At 49.4% G+C, this 18541-nt stretch overlaps 1 protein-coding gene across 1 annotated transcript in view; it reads right to left on the bottom strand.

The window, feature by feature from the left end:
• Window positions 1–18541, bottom strand: part of OTUD7A (OTU deubiquitinase 7A) — a 156391-nt gene that overhangs the window by 18629 nt on the left and 119221 nt on the right. The window contains exons 7-8 of the mRNA XM_035024320.1: window positions 11897–12024; window positions 9237–9386 (exon numbers count right to left, since the gene is read on the bottom strand). Coding sequence (XP_034880211.1) covers window positions 9237–9386; window positions 11897–12024 — 278 coding nt within the window. The remainder of the gene's footprint in view (window positions 1–9236; window positions 9387–11896; window positions 12025–18541) is intronic.

The following is an 18541-nucleotide window of genomic DNA, read 5'->3' as shown; positions in this document are numbered from 1 at the left end:
TAAATGAACAGCAAAATCTGTAAACATTGGTCTTAGTTGTCTGGAGCTGACTGATGGCTGTATGAGCATCGCTGCCCATGTCCTTAGTCACATTGGCATCCCCCCTCCATCTGTGACCAGTGGGATTTTTAGAGACTGCAGTATACTGCTTTCTAGGTAGTCTGAGTGGGAGGCCTGAAGGGACAAGGGCAGAGTTCCTTGAATTCTCTGTGGCCCTCAGGTTGTTTGCACTTAGGAGGAAAAAAACTATTTAAATAATTACCTTATATATTGATAATTTAAAAAAGAATAGCCCCGAGTTGCCAGGTGCCAGATGCTGGTTTATCTCAAGCAAGATTTGATTTGGGGTACCACTTCCTGTACCCCCCTCTCTGGGAGGTGCATGTTCCCTGATGACCACCCTCTTTGGTCAACTCTCCTTTTTGGAAGCCACACCATCCAACCTGTCCTAGCAACCCTTCATCAATTACAACTGCTCCCTGGGGAGCAGGGATGGTCCACCCTTCCTCAGTTTCCTCTTCTGTCAGGTGTAGATAGAAATTGGGGGGGGGAGTTAATAGTTGTCCTTGGCAAGGACCTAGAATGACACCTGCACCCAGGAAGTGCATGCAAGTCCTGGTGTGACTATGGGGTGCAGAGCCAGCCCCAATGAGAATTTTACAGAGTCATTTGAACATGTGGTGGCAGGGAGGCCCACAGATGTCATGCCCGTGGGCCCCAGAGGATCCTCCCTGCAAGCTGAAAGACCAGGGCCCAGGGTGTTGGGGGCAAAGGACTAATATCCTCTCTTGGAGAAAGCATGGATATGGAAGCTACCAAGAAAGGACACATCATTTTTATTTTAAAAGTCTTAAAATGGATTGGAAAAGCCTCGCACACTCAACTTGCCCACACCTGACCAATCTCTCCAGCCCCCAACCTTCCCTATGCAAGCCCTTGTTTCTCCCCAAGAACAACCCTGGTCTGCAGGACACAGGAAGACTCTTGCATTTGAAGGCAGCTGACCTCAGCAGTGGGTGAGGAGCGGCCCAGGTGAGGCAGAAAGAGCTAAGAGCAAAAAAAAAAAAAAAAAAAAAAAGAGCTAAGAGCAGAACCTTTCAACAGGGAAGACAGATGGGAGGTTTAACGAATGCCTTTTGCATTTTTAAGCCTTCAGGAGCTTGCACACACAGATGAGACATGCTGGGCCAAGCAGGAGGAAAGGCGTGATGGGAAGAAAGGAACCCCATGTCACAGCCTAGAATACATTTTTTTCCTGATTTTGAGGCTCCTAGAACATTGTTCCTGAGACACAAGGACAAGATGGCTGCCTGCTGGGGCCTGTGCTGACTGTATCTGTTGGCTTCTGTCCTGGGGTGCTGGGAGGTCTTGGGGAGCACCCTCCACAAGGTGCCCTTTGTGTGAGGCAGGGCACCATGGTGGCTGTGTGATAACCACACTCGACAGTGGGGGGACCAGCAGGTGTCCTGGAGCTTGGCCTTCCCAATCTCACATCTCCCACCTCCCAGCCGACTCAGACTGCAGTCTGGGCCGCTTGTTCCTGAGCTTCCAGCCCCACTGTGGTCTGTGAGCCTCCTACATTGATCTCATGCTGGAAACTGCAGTGTCAATGTGGTTTCCATGTCCTTCTCTTCACTGAGATGCCATGTGACTCGAGGGCACAGGCTGGGACTTTGTTTCATTGCTCCAGCATCCTGCGTGGCATGAGGGGACACTGGGGGCATGACAAAGAGCCCCATCAATGCTGGCCCTGGGCTCTCCTCCAGGCTGGGGACACTGGTGCCTGAATTTGGGGCACCTGGCATTGGAGTTCATAGTGGCTGCCTCTCAGCCATCTCTGTAGGAGCCCAGGTCACCTGGTGAGAAAGGAATCCAACCCCAGGTAGTCATACCAGGTTAGCCCATTTAACTGTCCCAGTCACAAGTTCCTGGAAGGTGTGCCATCATATAAACATTCTCAGGGAATATTTGTTGAAGAACATCCATGCAGCTCAGGTCCACAGGGTTGTGCAGGACACACAGCCTGCCCCCTGACCATGGGCCAGATCTGGCTCTCAGAATGCCTGGAACCCATGGCAGGGCTTTCATGCCCTCAAACATGTAGGTGGCAGTCCTGCCCTTTGCTCTGCGGGACCACCAGTGGGTTGCCCTCTTTCCCTGGGGTGGAGTTGTGAGGATTAGCCACATTCCAAATACCTGCTGGGCCATGCTTCAACTAGAGCTTGTAGAAAATTACTTTTTGAAAAGTCCACCATCAGTTATAATGGGCCTTAGGATCCCTCCACACAGGCATTTGGGTATTGAGGGGCCAGGGAGTTCATCTACACTTAGTCAACTACTGATGGATGCACCATCTGTTGGTCAAGAAGGTGATGCCGACGAACTGAACCAGAAATGTCCAGACTGGATAAACTGAACCCAGAGGTTCTGCTCTTTGAATGGTCTCTTGGGCTCTGTATACACCAGGCGCCCTCCCCTTCTCTTCTCCACTTAGCGGTGCCCTCTCATCCTCAGCCTTCCAGAGCACACATCAATTCATTCTCAGCTCTGGACACCTGGGCCTCCTCCGTGGGGCTAAGGGGGCTTCTTGCCAGGGCCAGGGCTAGCCAGTGCACATCCCTGCTTAAAGTGGGCTCTGCTGGGCTTGCCACATGGTTTGTTCTGCGAAATGCCACCTCTGCTGGGCGGCACCTTCATCTCTCCTCTCTGAGCTGAATCCCTGGGGTCCTCTTGGTCTCAAGGTTCCTCTCCATGTGACTGTGCACACGCTGAGGGTAGGTGCTGCCTGATCACTGCACCTCCCACGTAGCATTTGCACAGTCAATGCTCACCCAGATGTCCTGAGCGACAGCTATCTGAATTGCCCTGGGGCAATCAAATCCTTCAGTTATTGGTCATAACACTCTAGTCAGGAAGGATATCAGGACAGAGCAAAGGAAGTTCCAAAGAGAGGCGTAATGCATGGCTTGCAAGTGGGGAACAGGTCATGGCTAGGTCTTCCTGCTGACGCTGCCCTTGCTCCATGCACCTGACTCTGGTTGGCATCTGTTTGGCAGCCACGTGTGATGTGAGAGAGAACATCTCTGCCCCCAGCATTGGGTTCAGGCTGTGGGAAGAGACAGGCCTTATGGTGAGGGGACAGGAGAGGAAACTGGGGGGATTCCCTAGGCCATATCTCTCCCTCTGGCCTCCTCCCGGGGACCAAGACCATAGAAGATTGGCAGAAGCACACTTTGGTCTCTCACCAGTGAGCAGGCATTTTCCTTTCTACCTTCTATAAAAGTCCCAGTAGGCATTTTCTTTCTCCTTTTCTTCGCCTTTAAAAAACATTTCAAACAGAGTTTGAAGAAGTCCCAGGTAGGAGTCAGCACATCTAGTTCAAGCCCCATCTGCTGGTTGGGCCAGGTGACTTGTGCGAGTCCCTCCTGTGTGGGGCGCAGTGGGTGCTTTGGGCCGGCTGACCTTCTTCCCAGCTCCGACATGCCCTCATCCTGGACATGGCGGTTCTATGGGGAGGGGGCAGGTCAGAGGTGTGCAAGGCACCTTCTGCTCCACTGTTTATTTCCCATTAGCTCTGGTTCTGGGTTGGAAGCCAAAGTAAGATGTCATTGAATCTGACTGGTCCTCAGTGGAAGCAGAAGTGAGTCACAAGCTTTGTAATGTCTCCACCCAGGCACCCAGCTGGGCACCCCGCAGGGCAGTGTGTGTGTGTGTGTGTGTGTGTGTGTGTGTGTGTGTGTGTGTGTCAGGAGAGGGGGCGGGGTAGGAGATCAGAGCTGGGTTTCACCTTCCAGGTAGGTGGCCTGGGAGGAAAAGATCTATAAACATCTGGGACACTGCTGATGGGTCAAGGTCTCACATGGGAAAGAGATCCCAAGAGATCTGAGAATAAGCACAACTGTTAGTTGCTCCCAATAAACTCTGAAAATACACTTAAATTTTTTTTAACCATGTTTTATGGCATTTGCTGATTTGTGTTTAGACTTATCCATTCACTTGGGCTTGAAGACTTTGGCATGCTCATTCTGTCTGTATTAGTTTGCTTGGGCTGCTATAACAAAACAACACAGACTGCATAGCTTGAAAAACAGGAATATATCTTCTCGTGGCTGTAGAGGCTAGAAGTCTAAGATCAAAGTTTCAGCAGGAATTTCCTTCTGAGGCCTCTCTCCTTGTTTGTGGATGGCTGTCTCCTGCCTGTGTCCTCATGTGGCCTTCCCTCTGCGTGTGTCTGTGTCCTTATAATCTGTTATAAGGACACCAGTCAGGTGGATTAGGGTCCACCCACATGACCTCACTTTACCCCTCAAAAGGCCCAGTCTCCAAATACAGTCACATCCTGAGGAACAGGGTTAGGACTTCAACATATGAAGTCAGCCCTTAACAATGTTGTTGCTTCTCCCTTCATGATACGCAGGGAGACCTCAACTCAGAGCAAAGTCCCCTCACCAGTTCACTGAGGGAATACGGGATTCAGGCTGATCCTTTCCAACTATTTGCCAGTTTCCAAAGTTATGTGTGGCACCAAGCATCCTGCAGAGGCGATAAGTGAGCCTTTCTCTGAGTATCATTATGAATTTGTGGACTGAAGAATCTTTGTCATATTTCTGCCCATTCCAGCTATGATACTCACTGTCCCTCTTATCCTGTGGGAGCCTTGTCCACTCAGCCCAGGAATCCTTCTAACACCACCCTGGTGGTTTCTGAGGATGTCTTATTTTCTTCCAGGACAAGATGCTCTGGGATCTTTGTGTATACTTCCTATCCTGGATCTGGCCATGCTCTCAGACACAGGTGTTTGGGGGCAAACTGGATCTGCTTGATGCTGGGGACGGTGGCGGTGGCTTGTCCTGCATGGAAGGTGAGGAGGCTACAGGGTGGGACAGAGGGGCTTAGACAAGTGCCTCAGTTGTCCCATGGGGCCTGCCAGATTCCAGATGGTTGGAAGACAATGAACATCCTTCCTATCTACGCCACCTGAGCTGGGTTTTGGTTACCTGCAGCTGAAGGGGTTTTAACAGGCACCAGGGAGCCCTATGAATGGAAAGAGAGGCATGGCAGGACAGGGCCAGGGAGGAGAAAGATGGTTTTCCTGCTAAATCTCCTAAATCTCCTCTCCCTCAGCTGCCCATCCTTATGGGCAAGGACGCTAGCTGGGGTGGTGACTTTAGCATCTGCAAAATCTTCCTGTTTCCACAAAGGTGCTCTCTGGGGTCAGAGTAGCAGCCTGAAAGCACAGAGATACAGAGACTTTCTTTAAGGATGGAGTGAGAAGCCCTAGTGCCTGGCCAAGTTCTCAGTTCAGAAGGGTTTGGAAGACCATGGGTCCAGAGCTGCGCTCCTGTCCAAGAGGGTCCTGGCACAGGCCCAGTGCTTGAGGAGAGAAAGCCTCTGAACACGAAACTGCCAGGTGGCATTCAGATGTGGGGGGCACAAGACCATCTAGTCAGCTGCCTGGCCCTGGGTCTGGCTTGGAGCAGGACCCCCAGTGCCTCTCCCTCCTGTGGGGGCACTGGCCACTGGCAGGACAGCATGGAGCATGCACCATCCTTTACCTGTGGCTGCCCCTGCACCATGAGATTAAAAAGAATTGAGTGGTGCTGCAGGACAGCCTGCTTATCTCTCTGCACTTAAAGAGAATGGGTTTTCTTTTATGGAGTGGGGCACTGATAGCCTCATGCACTACGGCTTTTTAGGGCATAGAGAGCCCAACAGCCAACAGTGATTTATTTCCAGATAAGGGCCCAGTTGGAAAGAATTCATTTCTGTACTTTTGCCTTTCTCCAGATATAAGGTACTCATCACTGCCGAAAGAAAGAGCACAATCCAGATGGAACTGCTAAAACATCACATTGCCCCCTGATTCAGAGCTGGCTCACCAAACCCCCACTAAACACCTCACCCCCTCCTTCCTTTGCTGTACTCCCTACTTAGACTGCTCTGCAGCTGGGAAACTGAAGGCGTGGAGCTCAGTTTTGGTTATCAAGAGGCCAGCACAAGTCCTTGGGGAAGGTTTACCCTTAAATGAAAAGTTAAATTTTCATGAAGAGAAGGTATTTGGATGTGATGGCTGGAGTGGCAGCACCCATTTTGTGACCATGAGGATAAAACCACAGGATAATAATGGTGGAACAGGGGAGGCTGGGAAGCTGAATCCCTGAGAACATTTAGAGCAGCTGTGCCAGCCCTGGACAACCCAATTCAGGAAGGACTCCCTGTTATAGAGGTGGCAGTGGCCCCTTTCCCCTGTGAGGCCCTTGCAGCCCAGTGCTATTCAGAACACATCTTCCCTTGGGGGCTTATAGCATGGCTTTCTGTGGTTGTTTCCACTTCCCTTGGCATTATAAAGGCTGAGAAGAGAGGCTGAGTCTGTTCCTTAGATGGGCTCCTGACCTCTCAGCTTCTCTCCAGTACCCCCAACTACCAGGCAACAGTAATAACTGAAATGCTAGGATCTGGTATTTGCAAAGAGGCCCCTGCAGTGTCTGCTGTAGGCCAGGAAAGCAGGACAGCACCCCTGAGGAGCCCAGGGGTTGGCTTCCTCTGGTGATGGCTCCCTTGACAGGTCCTCTCTATTCCTCCCACCTTCAACAGATCCTTTTGAGTGGGACACTGGGCACTAACGATGGCCAGGAAGGGATGGAGTCAAGACCTTTAGGTTTATCTTTGAAGCAACACTGAAGGATCAGGAGACAGGTCTGCCTTAGGATAGGCAATGCTGTTTCCTAGTGATTACTCGCAAGGCCACTGAGGACTTCAGTGCATGGAGGGACTGTCCTGCAATGGTCACTTCATAGTTAAGTGGGGGTGAGGGGATCAAGGGCAGGGCAGGGAAGGTGAGCGGGTTCAGCATCTGGGGAGGTGGGTGTTACTGCCCTGGCCGACAGACAGGAGGTAGGCTGGGAGGTCCCACAGCAACCCTCGTGCCACACAGCAAGGAAGCAGCAGTGCCCAGGCCTTTCCATGCCCACACTCTTACAGCATATGCCTGCTGTACCACAGCGATGCTCGTTCAGCAGCCCAGCACTTCTGCTCAGACCTAGTCTGTCCCCTACCAGCCTCTGGACATCACACACAGCTTCCAAGACTAGTTCTAACCCACCTCTCTCTTAGTCTCTCTGTCTGTTCTTCCAAACTGGAATAATTGCTCCCTTCCTGAATGCAGCTCATGCCTGCTTGGTGTATATCCCGCCTTGTACTATGGCTTGGTGGGGTTGCCTGTCTCCCCTACAAGGTAGTGAGAGCCCTAAGGCAGGGATGCCATCATCTTTGGGGCCCCCAAACCTGAGTGTAACAGGAGCTTTCCATGCATTTACTGAACTAACCCTTGGCCCCCAAAGAAATGCTGCAGGACCACTGAACTTCCGGCTGATATGAGGTACAGGGAGCAGGGTCACTAGCTTGACAAGGGTGCCACAGGGGACATGTTGCTAGCAATACTTAAAGCCTAGAAGTCTGCAGAGCCCTTGTGTTCTCTCCAAATGTATGAAGGTCTGACATGCTGCACAGAAGTTACCCAGCCGGTGGGAGCCACTTATACATGCTTTGCTTCTGCTTGTGCAGAAGGTGGCACTGGAGTACTTGCTCTGCAGTGGATTGTGGGGCCTGGATGGGTCAATGTGCAGCGCTGGCCACAAGAGGACAGTGGAGGCAGGGACACCCACCGCTCTGAGGAGTAACCCAGTGGGCGGAGCTGCAGCAGCCCAAGGCACAGCCACACAGAACCAAGGACTAGGACCAAAATTCACCTTTGGGAAAAGTAAGTTGTGAGAGGTGAAACCACTCTCACCTCTGCAACACTCCCCTGAGCGAAGTCAAGTGACAGCCCCTCCACCTTCATCCTTTTATTGAAGGGCACCTGCATATTCACCTTGAAACACCAAAAAGCAGTATCTGGAAGGCCTGGAAGAAAGCTCAATGCCTTCTGTGAGGAGGGGGCTGGGCATCTGAGTCCCCTGCTCAGCAACTAAAGATGCCAGCCCTGGGACTTTCACCTTCCCTGACTGCAGAGAGTCTCTGGACAGAAGGGCCTAGATCTTGGCTGGGATCCCAGGGCCTGAAAAAGGCCCCTCATATCGCCCAAGGGCTGTGGTAAGCATTGAGAAACCCACAAAGGCCAAAAGGCTGAGAGACTACAAAAAAGGCAGAAATGCCTCTCAGGCCTTCACGGCTAAATATTGCTTTCTGTGACCCAAGTGAGATGTCTGTAAATGGTGTGGAAAAATGATGTGATATTCCCATTACAGCTGCAGCAACCCTGCTCTCCTTTTCCTTCTGGGACTCATATTGCTGCATGATTAGCCACCACGCGTTTCCTGAGACCACATCCAAAGGCAGGGACCCTGAAACCGTCAGTCCTGCCTGTCTTTTAGTCTCTTGGGGGACTCTCTGTCTAAACCAGAAACAGGAGTGACAAGAGGATGAGTTTCCCCCTCTTCACTCAGCTAGTCAGTAGTTAACACAAGAAAACAACCACCATTCCAATCAGAATCCCACCATCTCCACAGCAAAGACACATATCGCACTGATGGAAGACAGGCTCCACATGAGTGTGACTGGTCGCCTGGAATTGTGCAGTGCACAGCCTGTGCAGCTGGCCTGGTGAGCCTGTCTGCAGCATGGAAATGACTATTTGTGGGAAACAGTTGTAACAGTTTGAAAGAAAATATCAACGTTTTGATTTAAAAGCTTACTCTAGAGCAGAGCTTGGCAAAGTTTTTCCACAAAGTGTTAGTTAGTAAATATGTTAGGCTCGTCAGGCCACACAGTCTCTGTGGCTACTACTCAACTTCGCCCTTGTAGCGCAAAAGCAATAGCCACAGATAATACATCAGTGAATGAATGTGGCTGTGTTCCAATAAAACTTTATTTACAAAACCAGGCAGTGGGCCATAGTTTGCTGACACCTGCTCTAGGGACTTAAAAAAAATTGCCTCTAAGATGAATTATATCCATATAAAATATATATACATGTGAAAGGGGAAAACAGTAAAGGCTCTTTAAGTGTGGTAGGAATTATTAATTTGCTTTGTATTTTAAATGAAAAGTTGTCTTTGACACTGTTATTTCCAATGATAACATTTATACATACATACCCATCTATATGCCATAGGCACACAAAACCCCTCACTGTGCATGGGTGTGCTCTCCACGGAGGACCCCACTTTCTGCCTTCCCGTGCCCTCTGATGCCCACCCCTGCCCTATACATTGTCTCTCAGATGGTGGCAGGCATACCTTGTTCTCTTTGCTGATCTCTCTGCTCCATGGACACGAGGGCAGAGAAATGCGCTTGATCGTAGGCAAGAACCAGAGGAGAGCAGTGGCATCTGTTGGGAGGCACCTCCAAGGGCAGGTAAATCCCTCCGAATGGGATTGGAGCAAATGCTGTGGACAGAAATGGTGAGCGCATGTGGGGCCTGAAGGGTACATGGGTGGCATCCCTCACCACCCTGCACGATGTGGTGGGGCAGAGGGAAGGGAGGGTGGTCTCAGACCATGCCTTAGGTGTCAGCCGCTCCATCCACATGGCAGTAAGCTGGGTGTTGCCCACCTGGCAATGGGTGAGGCTCACGGGTACCAGGGGGATGAGACCTGCAGTCCCATGCATGCCCAGGGAACCCCTCACTCCCTCCTGCCTCCATGGCAGAGGGGTGGCTCTTGTCAGGCTGTGCCCTGGGGACAAGTGGGACAGGGGTGAGGGCTTTTTGCTGTAATCTTCCCAGGGACAGCCTGTTGTCCTGAGGCCTGCACAGGTGACCAAGAACTCACAATGGTCAGCAATGACATCCACTGATGACTGCCTGGAAATCCGTGTTTTTCTGGATGAGCTTCTTCCTCTCCGTGTATTCATGAAAGCATTTGTATACAGAACAAAATCTTTGTTTGCTTGTTCTACATTTTGAGAAGCTATTCTGTTGAGTCCAAAGGAACCAACCAGAAAACTCCAGAACCAAATTGTGAGTCAGATGGGAAATGAGAGATGGGGATTGGCTCCTTTAGCAACTGGGACATAATCATGTTCATTCCCTTACTCATCAAAGAGAGGGAAGAGAGACTTAAACCCTCACTGAAATAGAATAACTCCCAGAAATATCTGCCCTTGTACAGCATATGCTTTTTAATCATAAAGAACTTTGCCTCTTGGCCTTGGAATTGGTGACTCACTCACTGTATTTTTGTGAGCTGAATGCAACAACAATCAGTTCCGTGAGGCTTTTGAGGAACTCTTAGGTTTCCTTCTACCCACCCTGCTTTATCCACATTGGTTTTTTTTTTTTTTCGAACAATCTGAAAAAGTTTTATTTTTGTTCTTTTACTTTAAAATCTTTTATTGGAAGCAATAAGCATATATTGAGGAATGTGGGCTCCAGTATTAGATCACCTGGGTGTTAATACTATGTAATTTTCTTTTTATTTTCCTAACTGTGCAATTTTCTTTTTTTATTTTCTTTTTAATCATTATTTGATGTACTATATGTTGGCTAATTGAACATAATAAAAAAAAACACATTGGTTTTTGGTTGTGTTTCTGCCCACGGGCTGAGAGGTGGAGTAGGTCCACTTTCAAGAGGGCTGTACTCTTGAGCACAGGTAGGATGGAAAGAAGCATGGACCCAGCCTTGTAGGATTTGATGGGTACAGGTTCATGTGCCCAGGGACCCCAGTGAGGGTCCTGGCTCTGCACCCAGAGAGGCTGAAGACCTCAGCAGCCCCTGTCGCTGGGCTGCACAGGGAGGGAAGTGGCGCTGGGCAAGACCAATGTACTCCCAGCTCCTCCCACCATGACAGCCGTGGCCCCACTGGTCTTCTTTGGCAGTTGTGATTTAGCATGAAGACCCTCATCTTGATTTGTAGGACTCTCTGGAAGCCCCACGACTTTTGTTAAGGCTTTGGTTTAAATTTAAGTTAGGCTGGAGGGATAAGTCACTGTCTGGCATTCGCCTAGCAAGGAGACCTTCTCAAGAAGTGAAGGAAGGGAAACATGGCGCCGAAAGGGACTGGCTCGTGTTGGTAATGGAAGTGAAGGGAAGGTGAAAATAGTGTGGGAGGGGCTGGAAATGGGGAGTTTTGTTGAGAGGCTGGGGCAGTTGCACTGGGGGTGACCTTTCTAGCCCACCTTCCCTGGCCCCTCTTCTTTTCCTCCTCTTTAGGTAGCATGGCTGCCTCATGGACTTCTCAAGTGGCCTTGCCCCTCACTCTGGCAGAAAGGCTGCCCTGGGTTGGCCTGGTTCCTCCAAGGCCTTAGTCGAGGGCTGGGGCACATTGTGTAGCCTCTCTCGGCTTCAGTGTCCACCCTGGGAGGGGTGGGGAGGGCCGAGGGAGAGAGCACATGCAAAGGGGACTTGAAAGCCAGTGCCGGGCTCTCGGCAGGGGCGGGCAGGCGATAAGCAGCCCTTGCTGTCCTTTCCTTCTTCTCCAGTCCCAATTCTGCCCTGTGACTTCACGCTTTCTGTCTTTTTTTTCCCTTTGACATAATAGGCTGCAGAGGGTAGGAGGGGACTATAGTGGCTGGTGGCCCTGGGATGAGGCCTGGCACCTGGAGGGGTGTGGGCTGCCTGCCTCACTCTGAGCACATGGGTGGGGGCTGAGAATCCCTCTGGATTTAGTTCAATCTGTCACTCAGACAGATTTCTCATGGCCACCTGCCATTGACACGAAGTCTAGATGGATGGGTGGGTGACCAAGAGTAACCCCTCCTGCCACTGGGGAAGAAAAAGAAACACATCAAGTCGAGGAGAAATGAGAAATACTACAATCTTCATGCATACACAATAAGGCTCTGTAGCTTTCTGGGATCCTCAACTCGTACATTAGGCTGTCTCTTCCTTAATTGGGATGTTATGTTTTCTGGGTCATGCATCATATATGGCTGTTTTATTAATGTATCAACTTACCTTCTCCACCTGAGTCCCTCAGCATTGTATCTGCTACGACAACTATTGGTCTTCTTAATATATGGGCGAGGACAAACACATGGAACTCCTCTAGACTCTCGTACACGGGGTCCTCAGAGTTGTCCACACTAGGAGACAAAGCAAAACAAGCCTGAGTTAGGGTGGGGGATGTTGAAGACAACACCCTCCATCTAGGTCCTACCTCCATGGACCCTGCCTGTTGAGGCCCACGGAGGCCACCTCCCTGCCACGCCACCCACTGATGGCAAAAACACAAGGCCCAGCTCCTCACCCCACCCTGTGGTAGTCTCAGGGGACAATGGGAGAGAAGCTTCTGGTGATGGCTGCTGGCCACCTTTAAGACAAGATCCCCCTGGCGACAGAGGCAGCCCACCCAGAGCACATGGCAACATGGGGACTTGTTATCTGGAGGCATTTAACAAGGATGCAGTGGGGGCAGGAGGGATGGAGGCTTCCTTTTTTGGGTCATTCCTATGTCCAGCAGCTTGAGCTGAAGCCTTACTCATCAGGAGCACAAGTGTATCTGTGCACGTCAGGTGGGCTGGTGGGGTCCATTGCTACAAAGATCTGGGGCCTTTCTAGGAAACACTCCCCCCAGAACAGAAGAGGGCAGTGAGAAGGTTACCTGGATTTCAGTCCTCAGACCAGGAGGGGAGCGACTCTGACCCAGGCTACTTGGGCCCTCCACAGCCCACACCCCTGAATCATGTCTGAGGCTCAGGGAAAGAGTTGGTTCCAAGAAATGCATTCACTTAGACTCAAGATATTTGGATAGAAGACTGTAGCCTTCACGTCCTTCAACAACCCGGCCACCCCGAGGGAAGAGCCCATCGAGACGAGAGAGTTAGAGCTCATAGCTTGATGGGGCCTCTGCAGCATCCATGGTGCCAGCCAAGGTGGCAGCACCCACACAAGACCCTCAGGTGGCATCTGGACTTGTTCTGGAGCACTTGGAGGATGCCCAGGATTCACTGAGGGAGGTCTGTGAGCACGGGAGCGGGCAGGGCCAGAGCTAGCAAGTGGGGTCCTGCTGGAGAATCCAGGGCGGGGGGGCCTGGGGAAACAGCTGTACGTTCATAGCCCACAGCTAACTGCTTGAATTACTTCTAGAACAAAAACTGTGACTCTTCAGGAATGCATCAATGACCTGGGAAGTTTTTTTTTTTTAAGATTTTATTTATTTATTTGACAGAGAGAGACACAGTGAGAGAGGAAACACAAGTAGGGGGAGTGGGAGAGGGAGAAGCAGGCTTCTGGCAGAGCAGGGAGCCTGATGCGGGGCTCAATGCCAGGACCCTGAGCCAAAGTGAAGGCAGACCTTAATGACTGAGCCACCCAGGCGCCCTGGACATGGGAAGTTTTGTTGTTGTTATTGTACCTATTTTTTTAAAGTTTGTTTGTTTGTTTATTTTTGCTGACTCAGAATGCTTCACTTTTATACTTAAAAATACTTGACAACAACCAAAAGATGACAAAAAGTTGTGCATATAGTATAAATTACTTTTTTGTTTGTTTGTTTGGAATCATTTGAAAGTAACTTGCCAACCTGAAATCCAGTACCTTGGAAAAGTTTAGGTGCATATCCTACGAACAGAACATTCTCCTACAAAACTACAATACAGTCATCAAAATCAAGGGTACGTCCAATCACTAACACACTAATCGTTCTACTCACCGTTGACAGACCCTGGTCACAGTCTGCCAACTGTCCCCCAAATTCCTTTTAAACAAAGACTCCAGCGTGCCGCTTTTAGCTATGGTGTCTGGTTAGACTTCTTTGGTCTAGAACATTTCTCAGGGGTTCCTTGACTTTCGTGACTTTGACACTTTTGAAGACTACGGGTCTGGTATTCTGTAGCATGTCCTTAGTGCGGGTTCCTCTATTTCCCGTGATTAGATTGTACTGGATTATGCTGTGTCCTTCTCACAACGTCCTATCAGGTGGCCTGGGCCTTTGGACTATCCCATTACTGGTGATAACTTGGACCACTCCCCTTGGACCATCTGCCAGGCTTCCCCCTACAGAGCTACTCATTTTCCCTCCATCATTAATAAACATTTTGTGAGGAGGAATTTCGAATCTATGCACATATTCTACTCCTCACCAAATCTTTATACATTTATTGGTATCACTATGGATTCCTGGCTTCTATTTCATTCAATGAGTTATAATCCATGAGTGGTGATTTTGATGCTCAGACATGCCCTGCTTGGGTTAGTGTGGCTCATTCAAGCTGTGTCCTTGTAACATAGCCCCATCATTTTTCAGAGGGCTTCCTAGCCTTCTGACACAAGAATATGGTCCAGATTCATCTTTTAAAAATTTTTTTAAATTTAAATTCAGTTTAATTAACATATAGTATATTATTAGTTTCACAAGTAGAATTTAGTGATTCATCAGTGACATTTAACACCCAGCCATCACCTGCCCTCCTTAATGCCCATCACTCAATTACCCCATCCCCCCCCACACCTCTCCTCCAGCAACCCTCAGTTTGTTCCCTAGAGTTAAGAGTCTCTTATGGTTTGTCTCCCTCTCTGTTTTTGTCTTATTTTATTTTTCCTTCCTTTTCCCATGTTCATCTGTTTTGTTTCTTAAATTCCACATAGGAGTGAAATCATATGATAATTGTCTTTCTCTGACTGACTTATTTTGCTCAGCCTAACACCCTCTAGTTCCATCCATGTCATTGCCAATGGCAAGATTTCATTCTTTTTGATGGCCGAGTAATATTCCATTGTATATATGTACCACTTCTTCTTTATCCGGGTTCATCTTGTACCTTCTCTGCTTCAGCCCTGGATTCAGCCATTTCTCCAAGGAGTTGTTTTTTGTTTTTTTCTCTTTTTAAAATAGTGGATAATGTTGTTTAGAAGCCAAAATATAATCATCACTTTTGGGATGTCATTGCTTCTAGACTCAGTGAATGGAGTGAAGGCACGTGTGTTTCGTGTGTACACTCACATATGTACCCAGATACTTTCATCTGTCATCTCTCCATTAACTTGGAGTGCATGGATACCTCCCATTCCAATCCAATACCCCAATGTTAATTCTACTCATAACTCCCTTCTCCAACAGTGAGAAACCTGGTTTCTGTTTATCTTAAACTATTTCCTTACTTGGTCAATCCCCCCATATGTAAGCAATTCCCCACCTCTGTTGCCACCGCACCCCCAAGTTGTCCTCTTCACCCTACTGGCTCTGACACTCTGGCTTTGGTCCTCTGGGTCCTACCAACACCCCCACCTGCCCATTGCAGACGCTCACCTTGCTTTGCCACACTATATGGCTTTAGGACTTAATTTTTCAGGATGGCAAGAGAAGTGGATGAGGAGTATTTTAAATACACATACACATGCCAAGTCTAAACACAATGCTTGTGGGTGTGCTTTTAAAAATATCCCAGATGAGGGCGCCTGGGTGGCTCAGTCAGTTAAGCGACTGCCTTCAGCTCAGGTCATGATCCTGGAGTCCCGGGATCGAGTCCCGCATCGGGCTCCCTGCTCGGCAGGGAGTCTGCTTCTCCCTCTGACCCTCCTCCCTCTTGTGCTCTCTGTCTCTCATTCTCTCTCACAAATAAATAAATAAAATCTTTAAAAATATCCCAGATGATTATCCTGTCCAGCCACAGCTGAGAGGGAGGCTGCTGGGTATGTGAGGTTCAAGTGCTTCCAGAAGCTGCTTGCTTGTCCCTGTCACACAGTAAGTGCTCACAAGCAAGTGGACAGCTGAACAAGATAATAAGTAGCACGGACAGGAGGGAACACAGAATTACAACCTACATACTCAGAGAGAAAAATATCTCAGTTAGAAATGTGGAGTGTTATTCCTTCCATAATCCAGTGGATGGAGAGGTCAGCACTGGAAAGAGATGAAGCATCAGAGAGTCAGATATTAATGCTGAGAAGAAGGAATGGCAAGGGGAGGGGGAGCTGAAAGCAGTTCTGGATTCTCAGTTGCACCTTCACTCCATGACAGAACACTCTGATGTCTAAATAACTACACAGAAGGGGCCTTGCTGCAGCAACAGTGCAAGGGTTGCAATTACGAGACACCACTGTATTCTGCTCATGCAAAATGTGAAGCAGAGCTGTTGTATTTCAAACTGAAAAACCAGCCAATATTTACCGAGCACTTACTATATGCTGGAATGGTAAAAGGCACTGCAAAGGCCCTCAAGTAAGATCTGTCCCTCCATCTGTCTAGCCAGCCAGCCAGCCAGCCAGCCAGCCAGCCATCCATCCATCCATCCATCCATCCATCCATCCATTCATCCATCCACACACACATCCATCCGTCTGTCCATCCACCCACTTGTCCATACACATACACATCCATCCATCTAACCACCATCCATTCTTCCATCCATCCACCCATTCACTTGTCCATCCATCCATCCACCCATCCACCCATCTGTCTGTCCATTCCTGGTTCTGTGCCAGGGCTATAGCACAGAGTTGGGAGAGGATGATGGAGAAGAGCCTGGAGCACAGTGACCTTTCTCCACACTGGTTGTGGGGTTGAACAGGAAAGCCAAAGATCAACTGTGAACCTTCAGTGACCCGGAAGCTGGCAGAGAAGGTCCCAGCTGCACCCTAGGGGCAGCTTGAGAATCATAATGTCCTTCCCTCCTTGCTTCTAGCTGCTTGCTTACATGTTTTAGGGAGTGTGTTAAAACTGCGGGGGGTGGGTGCTTGTTCTGCACTTACTCCTCAACACCACAGCCATGCTCCAGTACTTCTGGAACCTTGGTGTCTGATCCTGTTCTGTTGAATTCAGGCTGAGAACACTGGCTCAACAACTCCTCAGGCTGTTCCGATTTGCAAATGGGATCATTTCTGGGATGAGACTTTGGAACTGTGACCTGCCCATGTGAATTACTGTGATTGAGCCCACTGGCAGAAATCAGCTCTAGTGAAGCCAATCCTGAAAATCTCTCCACTTCATACCCAGAGGCTTAACATCTTCTTGTGAGCTCACTGAGAAAACGTTAGACCTGGGATTGTAAACAGAATCTGGCCTTTGGGAAAAGACAGGTAAAAATCCCTAAAATTGGTGTTTACTGGTAAGAAGACTCACATGCAAGTATAACTACTTCATCCTCAAAGAGACTGTGCATGCCCCCAACAACTTCCTAATGTCTCTGTGACATAACACACACGCACTCATCACCCTCTTCTGCAACATTACCCAAGGAGAGAGAAGTCCTGAGAATAAGGCCACACCATCCACCTAGTGAAAACCCCCTGGGGAAGATGGGGTGAAAGGTGACCAGGGCACAGGCCAGGTTGGGAGCTTCCTCCAGGTAGGCATGAAGCAAAGATGGTGGTGTGAGGTCCTGATGATATCTCAAGGTCACAGAGGATGGTGGCAGGAGTCAAAAATACTGGGCAGATTTGGGGGTGCCCTGGCTTAAATGGCAGTCACAACCCTTGGAGACCACCCAGCAAGAGCCCATGTCATGGACAAGTAAGCCAATCTGGGTGGCTAACAGGGTCTCACCCAAGGGCAGTCACCAGGCCACACAGAGGGGCAGCTTGGGCACAGGCCTTCTAGGAGCCCCCCTGTGTCCCACACCACACCTCCCATTTTGCTCAGGAAAATCCTGATTTATGCATCTGGAGTGGTTGGTACTCACCCTCCCCCCACCCCCCGGCCAATGCACCAGTTTGGATGTAAGTTGTGTAGTCACCCCATCTATGGAGACATAGTCGCTGGTTTTGGTGTACCCTTCCATTTAAAGATATAAGATCAAGATATTTAGATTCTATACCCATACATATACCCTCCTCTACCTCTAGGTGTAAGGGCATTACTATTCTGACCCTTACTTTTCCCTCTTAATGGTGCATCTCAGAGATGCTTCCAGCACAGTAGGTGGGTCCTTTCCCCTCTCACAACGGCACAGCACTCCCCCCGCACGTGTCACCAGCTGCATTTCTGAGTGGTGGGACTCAAGCTCCTCCCCCATGCAGGGCTCAGAGCCATGACAACACCTTTGATGAATTGGCATGTAGACTTAGGGGGCTGGAGATTAGAAGCCAGGGCCCTGAGCAGAGCTGAAGCCAGCCTGTGCCTGCTGTGGGGACCAGGGACTGTGTCTGACTAGAGGGCAGCCTTTCAAGAGATTTCCTAAGGCACATTGTAGGCAGCAGGGGCTCTGCCAAGAGCTATGGCCTGGGAAGCTAAGAATGAAGAATGGTTGCACTCCTGGCACTCTGAAGGGGCCAAGCTGGTCTCGGGCTCTGACAGGGGCTCAACAGCAGTCAGGTGGCTTGGGGGTGAGGACTCATCTTATTCACTGGAATCAATAAGCTGGGGTCAATCGTGTGACAAATATTTACTGAGTATCTGTGATAGGTGTAGCACCGTGCTGGGTGTGTGTGTGTACGTGCACATGTATGCACACGTATGCAGGTCTAGGGGTGGAAACACTCAATTAACAGATGATCAAATAAGAAACTACCAGGTATTAATAAACTCAATGATAAAAAGGTGGTTTCTTTAGACAGGAAGTTCAGGGAGTCACCTGATAGATGGAGAGTCGACTTTAGTCTTATTTCTAATTAGAAAAGTCTTTAAAAATTAGACCTGGATTCTACATCTTCAAACATGAGAAC

This window comes from Mirounga leonina, unplaced genomic scaffold (assembly GCF_011800145.1).
Source record: "Mirounga leonina isolate KUSES-001 unplaced genomic scaffold, KU_Mleo_1.0 Mir_178, whole genome shotgun sequence".
Taxonomy (NCBI): Eukaryota; Metazoa; Chordata; class Mammalia; order Carnivora; family Phocidae; genus Mirounga; species Mirounga leonina.
This window is presented reverse-complemented; position numbering and strand designations above follow the sequence as displayed.